Genomic DNA, 9,543 nt, shown 5'->3' with positions numbered 1-9,543 from the left:
AACTCCCCTATATTGTCGCCTTAGGGATAGGGGCAGTTGGACCAGGGGGCAGACTTTGGTCTAGGTCTTAACGCTTCGTACGCGTCCCCTGGCAGCTCCTCCTTGGGCCTAGCTAATCCAGCCCATTAGGAGCCTTGGCCCAGCGCTGGGGGCTCACTATAAATACCCCTTTCATGGCAAAGGGGCAGGTATTCTAACTCACACTCTGATAACCTCATTCTGTACCTTTTCTGACTTAAGCATTGGAGCACCTTGCAGGTACACCCCCCTCTCATTTCATTCTCCGGCCCATTAACCAAGACCGTGGAAGGCCCTCCTGATCAGGTGAGATCAGTGGCGCCGTCTGTGGGAACTAGCTATCCCCATCTTCATCAAACGAGGATCAAAAGCTCATTTATTTCTGTCCTTCCAACATGGCCGGAGAACAACATAGCGATCACAGCCGTCCCCTCGTCAACTACAACATGGACGACGGCCCGCCATCCCATGAAGCGGACGTTCGGGACGGTCATCCATCCACCCCGTCTCCAGAGCCCCAAAACAACGGAGATGCCTCTCACGCCCACAATTTAGGGGCAGAGACATTTCATCCCATTCCCGTTCCCGTTGAAGGAGACGCCGTAATGATTGCCATGGTGAATGCCCTCAATCAAGCCGGTTCTATGCTCCACCAGCAGCACGAACGAATCATGGCCCTCGAAGCCGAACGACAAGAGGCCCGGCCCCAGCCGGTGAGTAGGATACAACAACGTTCGGAGCCAACGAAGAAGCGAGGACGTCGCTCTCCCGAACCCCACGCCAACAGGGCACGCGCCCATCGTGACGGTGGTCGAGCGAGAACATCACCAAGGCGCGGGCACAGCCCCGACAACAACGAACTGTCTCCCTTAAGGAGCGACGAGGAAGATTTGCATTGCCCCCTATCTCAGGCAATAATGGAAGCCCCGCTCCCCAAAGGCATGGAGAAACCGCCAAACCTAGCTGTGTACGACGGGACTACAGATCCCGACGATCACGTCGACAACGTCAACGCGATGCTCGACTACCGCAATGATATAACCGGGCACCTCAAATGCCGACTGTTCTCAACGACCCTCAGGAAAGGGGCCATGGCCTGGTACAAAAGCTTGGCCCCTGAGTCCATCACGTCATGGAGAGTCATGAGGTCCATGTTCACCCGGCACTTTACAGCTTCCCGTCGTCACCCCAAGACTGAGGCGACCCTTGAAGCCATAGTGCAGAAGAAGAATGAAACACTGCGCTCATACATCGAGCGATTCAACCAGGAAGCTGTCGAGGTAGATACCACCGAGCACATGAAGAAGTATCTCCTCGAGAGAGGTCTCTTACCCGGCAGTGAACTTAGCAGAGCCGTAGGGATCGAGCCTCCCCGCACCTTAAACGAGCTCCTGCATAAAGCCCAGGCCTACATCAGATACGAGGAAAAGCAGGTGGCACACAATGCCCGCAGCGGACGTAACGCTGGGGAGACCGAGCACTCAAAACGCGAGGACACGAGCATTTCCCGTCGCAACGGAGACAGACGAAGAGAAGAAAGACCTCGCGAGCTCCGGGAAGGAAGAGGCCCCGCGGGCAGATATAGCGAGTACACCTTACTGACAGCTCCTCGAGAGCGTATCCTCGCAGAATGTATCAACTCTGAATTTAAGCAGGGCAGGGTCAGGTTCCCAAAACCGTCTGCACCAAAGCCCCACACCGACAAATCAAAGTACTGCCGGTTCCACAGAAGTCACGGGCACGTGACCGAAGACTGCGTCCACCTGAAAGATGCGATTGAAATTTTAATCCAAGAAGGGCACCTGAAGCAGTACACGAGGAAGAACGAAGCTCCCAGACACGACGAGCCAGAGAAGAAGAGACCCCGGGAAAACACACCCCCCGACAACTCTCCCTATCAAGTGGCCCTCTGCGTGTCACGACCGGAAGATTTCTTCCCCCCCGAACCATTGCCCGAGGGCAAGATCACTGCACTCAGCCCCTGGGAAGACTTCCCTACCACACTGGTGATATCAGGAGGAGGAACTAACGGGGAATCCGCGGCCCTCTCCGTCAAACGCAAGTTCGACGAACTCCTACTGACTGCCCCCGAGCAGAAAGCGACATTGACAAAATACCGGGGAAAATCCAACCCAATATCCTTCTTCCTGGAGGAACTCCCGGGCGGATCCCCGAACTCGGCCATCCCACTATTGATTAGAGCAAAGATGGCCCGATTCGACGTACGACGCATCCTGGTCGACGAAGGCAGCTCAGTGGATATCATGTACGTCCACCTCTTCAAGACTCTGAAGCTAGACAAGACCAACTTAGCCCCCTACGTCGGATCAGATCTCCAAGGATTCAACGGAGCAACAACCAGACCGTGGGGATATGTTGAGCTCCTCGTCACTTTCGGCGAACAAGAAACGGCCAGGGAAGTCAAAATCCAATTCCTGGTCGTAGACTGTCCGTCTCTCTACAATTGCATCTTTGGACGCCCGACACTGGCCGAACTCACTGCGGTCCCATCCACCGTCCACCTGAAGATGAAATACTACACCAAATTGGGACGTGTGGTCACCATCCATGGTGACATCGAAGCAGCCCGGCGATGCTACGACGCCGCAGTAAAAGGACAGGCCGTAGTCAGCACGAAGAGCAACTGCAACAACAAAAAACTCAAGACCGAGGATCCCGCCCGAGGAGTCAACGCCATCGACCTCGACTGTCGCGTCGGGCTGGACGAGACCGAAGAGGGGAGGTTCCCCAAGGAACGCTCTCTCGAACACCCGGTCCGACCAATCCCCGACGGGGAGTTCGAACTCATTCCTCTTGGGGACGATCCGGAAAGGACGGTGAAGATAGGTAAGGGACTACCCGAGGAAACAAGAGAAGAGCTAGTAGCATGCCTCAAAGAGAACTCCGACCTCTTCGCGTGGAATGCCGCAGAAATGCCCGGGCTGGACCCCGAGATCGCGTGTCATAAGCTAGCTGTAGACCGGGCAGCCAAGCCCATAGCACAGCGTAGACGCAAGCAATCGCCCGAAAAGGCAGAGGCTGCCGAGCGAGCTGTAAAAGACCTCTTAGAGGCAAATTTTATTTCTGAAGCCCAGTACACAACCTGGCTCTCTAATGTAGTCCTCGTTAAGAAAAATAATGGAAAATGGCGTATGTGTGTTGATTATACTGATCTTAATAGGGCTTGCCCGAAAGATGCTTTCCCCCTCCCTAATATAGACTCGCTCGTTGACAACTCTGCAGGTTTTAAACTCTTGTCCTTCATGGACGCATATAGCGGATACAACCAGATCCCTATGTCGCCCGCAGACAAGAAACACACAGCGTTCATGACCCCAACGGGCAATTACTATTACAACGTGATGCCGTTCGGGCTCAAGAACGCCGGCGCTACATACCAACACATGATGAACAAAGTCTTCAAGGACGAAATAGGGGACATGCTCGAAGTGTACATGGACGACATGATCGTCAAATCACACGAGGAGATAACCCATGCTCGACACCTTACGAAGGTATTCGAGCAGGCGAGACAGTGTAAAATGAGGTTCAACCCCGAGAAATGCACGTTCGGAGTCCGGGCAGGCAAGTTCCTCGGTTTCTATCTCACCGAAAGAGGGATCGAGGCCAACCCCGACAAATGCCGGGCATTCTCGGAGTTTCCGACCCCGAAAACCAAAAAATCGATCCAGTCACTCAATGGAGTGCTCGCCTCACTCTCCCGTTTCATCGCCAAGTCCGCCCAGCACGCGTTGCCGTTCTTCAGACTCCTTCGCAAAGAGGCTACCTTCGACTGGACCGATGAATGCGAGCAAGCGCTACTCCATCTAAAGAAGGTTCTGTCCCAACCCCCGGTCTTGTCACGGCCATCAGAAAAGGAAACCCTATACTTATACCTATCCGTGGCAACCGAGGCCGTCAGCGCCGTTCTAATAAGAGAAACCGACGAAGGACAAAAACCCATCTATTTTACGAGTAAAGCACTCCAAGGTCCCGAACTCCGATATCAGCAAATCGAAAAGGTCGCCCTGGCCCTCATCAACACAGCAAGGAGACTACGATATTACTTCCTCGCACACACGATAAAGGTGAGGACCGACCAGCCAATCAAACAGCTGCTCGGGCGCCCGGATATGGCCGGGAGGATGCTCAAGTGGTCCCTAGAACTCTCCGAATTCGACATACAATACGAAAATAGAAAAGCCTTGAAAGCTCAGGCACTGGCCGACTTCGTCGCGGAGATGACCCACTGCCCGACTCCAGCAGAAAGCGCCCACAAATGGACGATCTTCGTCGATGGCGCCTCTAGCACATCAGGCAGCGGGGCCGGGATCATCCTCGAAAACGAAGAAGGGATCCTGATAGAGGTATCGTTAGCGCTAGCGTTCCCAACATCAAACAACCAAGCCGAATACGAAGCCTTCCTCGCAGGCCTGAGGTTAGCCGAGGACCTAGGAGCAAAAGAGGTAAAAATATCCACCGACTCCCAGCTCGTGGCCTCACAAGTGCGAGGAGAATACCAAACCAAGAACGACAACCTCCTCGAGTACTTGTCCCTCGTCAAAGAAAAACTTGATAGATTTGAAAAATGGGAAGTTCAACACATACCCCGCGAGCACAACACACGGGCAGACGTTCTCTCCAAACTAGCCAGCACGAGGAAAAAGGGTGGGAATAAATCAGTAATCCAAGAAATCCTCCCTCGGCCCAGCATCAACAAACTACCGCCTCCACTCGAGGTCAACGCTATTGGAGATGCCCACTGTTGGATGACACCCATCTACAATTACCTCACACGAGACGAACTCCCGACTGACCCGAAAGAGGCGACCACTGTCAAACGACGCGCATGCTCGTACGTACTCCTCGAAGGCAAACTCTACCGGAGAGGATTCTCCATCCCACTACTCAAATGCGTCGAGGAAGAGAAAGTCCCCGACATACTTGGAGAAATACACCGGGGAATTAACGCTCAACACCTCGGCGGACGATCGCTCGCACGAAAAGCCCTTCGAGCAGGCTACTACTGGCCGACCATGCAAAACGATTCGAAAGAGCACGTCAAAAGATGCGACAAATGCCAACGACATGCCGACATGCACCTCGCACCCCCGAACGACCTCAAATCGCTGTCTTCCCCATGGCCCTTCGCGTGGTGGGGCATGGACATCCTCGGGCCCTTCGTCACCGGATCATATCAGAATAAATACCTCATCGTCGGGGTGGATTACTTCACCAAATGGATCGAGGCGGAGGCACTGGCTAAAATAACCGCGCAGAACATTCTCCGGTTCTTCAAACGCAACATCCTCGCTCGGTTCGGTATACCCCAGGCACTTGTCACAGACAACGGGACACAATTCACGGACGGAGGATTCCAGGACTTCATCGCCAGCCTGGGCACCACACAACATTTCACGTCTGTCGAGCATCCGCAGACGAACGGGCAGGCAGAGGCGGCCAACAGGGTAATCTTAAGTGGCCTCAAACGCAGACTCGGCGAGGCAAAGAGGGCATGGGTCGAGGAGCTACATAGCGTCCTATGGGCCTACCGCACGACACCACATTCTACCACCGGGGAAACCCCGTTCCGACTAACTTACGGCACCGAGGCAGTCATCCCGGTGGAGATACGGACGCCAACGAGGAGGACGGAGGAGCCCCTAGACGAGGAAATGAACGATGAGACCCTGAGAGCCGAGCTCGACCTAGTCGATGAGATACGTTCCGAAGCAGCTCTCCGGGAAACAACCCTCAAACAAAAAATAGCACTACGCCATGACGCGAAAGTCATAAAAAGAGAGTTCCAGGTCGGCACCCTGGTCCTCAGAAGAAACCAGAAAAACCCGAGAGAGGGCAAACTGGCGGCCAACTGGGAAGGCCCTTACCGCGTCCGCGACAAAACGAGCAACGGGGCCTATTACCTAGAAAACCTACAAGGAGAACAACTCGCTCGACCATGGAACGCAGAAAAACTTAGACAATATTACAGCTAAGTACGCCACGGGGAGACGTGGCAGGTACGGCCACGCTCTTCGTCCCCAAAACCCCAGGGAGGAACCACGAGACCCGGGAACGATCCGGGGTCACACAACAAACACAACCCTCCCCGACGGTTGGGATCTTGACCAAGACCCAACGTCGAAGTACCAAGACTGGCAGGGCACCCAGCTCGCGATGGGAGGACCCAAGCCTCGGGACCAGGGTTCGAACAACGGACCCGGGCATCGATACCCACGGGCACAAAGCCCGACACTTCGTCGGTTCCCTAAACCGAGGAGATTAACAAAGTCGAGCAGAGTACGAATTCATGCAAACAAGTATCAAACACAAACGAGCACAATGAACGGTAACAAAAATATTCATACATTAGAAACGACAAAAGCGGCCGAAGCCAAGTACGCCCGAAGGCCATATTACAACACCCGAAGGCCAAAATACATAAGGCACGCAGGCCATGATAAGAAAAACATATAAACTAAGACTCCGCTCGGAGCTCCTCTTCATCCTCTTCTTCTTCTTCTCCCCCCAGCTCCTCCTCCACTTCAAACGGGCAGATGATCTCACCATCCCGGACGCAGCAGTTATAGGCCGACCCTTCCGTCACCAACTCAGGGTTCAGAAGCCCGAGCTGCTCGACAGCATTGTCGAAACCCTCTTTGAAGCAGGCCACAAGATCTTGGTTGAGAGTCCGGATATGCCCTAGCAGCTCACCGCGCGAGCCAAAGGCGCGTTCCTCCTCGGTCTCATCTGCCAGAGGACGGACCTTTCCCTCGAGAGACTCAACCTGAGCCCGTAGGTAGGCGTTGTCCTCGGTCAGCTTCTGATGGTCGACCACCTGCTCTTCCAGGCTCGCCTTAGCAGCCTTCAACTGGTCCCTCTCCCTTTCCACCTCCTCCAGCTTCTGGCGCAGCCCTTCCTGCAGCTGATGCTCTTCTTTGTAGTCCGACAGATCTTGAGATAGTCTTTCCTTCTCTGTCCGAACCTGCAAAAGGGCTTCCTCCAGCGAGGCGGTGGAGACCGAAGTGTCGGTCAGAACCATGGCCGTCTCCATCACCCGGATGACGGCAGCAATATCCCTGGCCAGATCTTTCCTCCGGGCAGCAACATCCTGGTCCAGAATAGCCTTGGCCTCAGGCGCAGGCACAACAATCGACTCCTCGGCCTTGAAGAACGACCGTTCCACATAGCAGGGAGGCAGAAGATAGCTGCCCGGTCCATGCGAACCTCCTGGAGACGACCTGGTAAGGGCCCCAGCCGGACGCTTCCGTTTATGGAGGGGAGAAGCCGCTGGCGACGGACTGCTATCAGGAATGGTGATCGGGTTAAGCCGAGGAGGAGAGGAAGGAATCACGCTCGCAGCCTGCGAGGGACCGACCCCGGCATCACCAGCAGTCTCCGAGACACGGGCCGCAGTTTTCTTCTTCTTCTTGGGCACCCGGTCAGGAGCGCCGACCTGATTCGCTAGCTTCAGCACCCGATCACGAGCATTGGGCATGGCACCTGCAAATAAATTACACACAAACGTTAGCGACCGGAGTCATAAACAGAAATAAAAAGCTAAACAAAGTCTGCCTACTCAATAACGCCAGAGCTTCCTCCTCGGTATCACACTCGAGCAGAGCCTTCGTATTGATATAACGCGTCTCGGTGATTAGCTCCCCGGCCTCATCCAGGTAGGGCACGCCCTGTCGATTCGCCCAGAACGCCAAGCTGAAGCTCTGCACGTAATCGACCAGCTTCTTGTACGCGAGCCTATCCTCCTCGCCGAGCATCGCGTACTTGACCCGGTAATGCGCTGTGGAGAGATCGAAATGATCACGCTGCCACCTCAGCGGTATCTTCGACATCAGCGTCTCCTCCCCGTTGGGTTCCCGTTGATAGTAGTAGAGAGAGTGAAGGGCAGCCCGGGTAATCGGCATCACCACGTACCACCGGCTTTTGAAATGGCGAACAGAATCCTCGTACGTCTTGAACAGACGCACGGGCTGCTTGAAAGAAACCCAACTGTGGCGACCACGGGAACCGGACCTCTGGAGATGGAAAACGTGGAAGAAGAGAGCCCGGGTGCAACCAATGCCGAGGAACTGGCAAACTAACTCGAATGCCCGCATAAATGCGAGAGCATTAGGATGTAGTTGGGACGGCGCCAGCCGGAGCCACTTGAAGACCGACATCTGGAAGGAGCTGAAGGGCAGTCTAATCCCCGCCTCACGAAAAGCAAATTCATACATGGTGAACTGCTTCCCCGGGAAATGATGACAAATGCGGTCTTCTTCCTTGGGGGCGCAGCAATACCAGTTTGGTGGATCCTCCCGGTTTATGGCCTCGACCATAGCGTGAGCAGTGATGGCTTCGTCACAGAAGTCTGATTCCTCCTCCAAGGGCTCGTCCGCAACCCAGGAGAAGTCGACCTGCCCGGAAGAGGAGGCGTGTTCGGTACCATCTCGGACACTCCCATCCCCGACAGGGAGACGAGCGATTGTCGCGTCGTCGGTGGAGGACCCAGAATCTTCCTTCCTCGGTCGTAAGCGCCCGGTAGCACCTGAAACGCAGACAGAAAGAGTGAATTCGACGTCGTATCAAATCCACCCTTCCACCGCAGGTCAAGTGAAAGGGCGTAGCGGCGACGGACACTAACCGTGCTCAACTCGGTGGCCCGCGCATTCTATGGAGACCGGGCATAAACTTCATACAACCTATGCAAGTGTTGCCCGGCATATGAAGTTTATGCCCGGTACAGTAGGATCCCAACCCTATTTTCTACCATCTAATATACACCTACAGTCCACTACACTGTCCCTAAGTTAAACCTAACCACATTTCTACGAAAATAGCATGCGTTTGACAGAAAACAACAAGGAAAAAGAATGGGTCACAGTGGAAAATCATACCTGACATAGTTAAGTTGAAAAGGTACGGTGGTGTCCGAGCAGAAGACGGTGGTTCAGATAGGAGGACGGGCGGAGACGGCGGTCCAGACGGTTGAGAGAGCAAACGAGAGAGAATGTGGAGAACTCCGATGAACGCGTGAGCAAAAAGAAAAAGTGGAAATGAAGTTACTCAACCCCCTTTTATAGGGCTTGGCACGTGGACCAACACGCTAGGTCATCATTGCCTAGCCTGCCTACGCCGTCTTTGCACGCGAAACGAAGCGACCCCACTAATTCTGAGACACGTCTGTCAAAGATGAGAAGCTGAAACGACCCGAGCACCTATCCGTCTCCTCGACTCACCAAGACGCCACCTCCCCGCGTCATACCCACGTTTACTACAAGGAAGGCGCAGATCAACCGATCACCTCCATCCCCGACATTCCCGAAGAAAGGGTCGGTCGTGAATAGGTCTGGTACGACCTCGCCTGTCTAACGATCAAGCTTCCCCATCGTCTCGGGGAACCCTTAGTTGAAACATAAGTCATCCCTCTGGCTCAGAGACTCGACTTGGGGGGCTCCTGTTCCGGACTGGGCCATGACCCTAGGCACGGCACGGCCCAATGCTCGCCAAGCCCACGTCCAAACGGCC

At 54.6% G+C, this 9,543-nt stretch overlaps 1 protein-coding gene across 1 annotated transcript; it reads left to right on the top strand.

The window, feature by feature from the left end:
• The first annotated feature begins 413 nt into the window (after positions 1-413).
• On the top strand, positions 414-6,014 carry LOC127082400 (uncharacterized). The gene is made up of 2 exons (XM_051022635.1): positions 414-4,484; positions 5,352-6,014. Exons 1-2 carry the CDS (start codon positions 414-416, stop codon positions 6,012-6,014), a joined length of 4,734 nt encoding a protein of 1,577 aa, XP_050878592.1.
• Positions 6,015-9,543: the final 3,529 nt, after the last annotated feature.

Source organism: Lathyrus oleraceus, chromosome 5 (genome assembly GCF_024323335.1).
Source record: "Lathyrus oleraceus cultivar Zhongwan6 chromosome 5, CAAS_Psat_ZW6_1.0, whole genome shotgun sequence".
In the NCBI taxonomy this organism is placed as follows: domain Eukaryota; kingdom Viridiplantae; phylum Streptophyta; class Magnoliopsida; order Fabales; family Fabaceae; genus Lathyrus; species Lathyrus oleraceus.
The sequence above is the reverse complement of the archived record's forward strand: the minus strand, read 5'-3'. Positions and strand labels throughout refer to the sequence as shown.

Bases quoted from the DNA above. Each gene is read 5' to 3' on its own strand.
- LOC127082400 (XM_051022635.1), top strand. From the start codon at position 414: ATGGCCGGAGAACAACATAGCGATCACAGCCGTCCCCTCGTCAACTAC. The intron at 4,485-5,351 runs GTAAAAATATCC...GGTATACCCCAG, and splicing joins AGGACCTAGGAGCAAAAGAG to GCACTTGTCACAGACAACGG.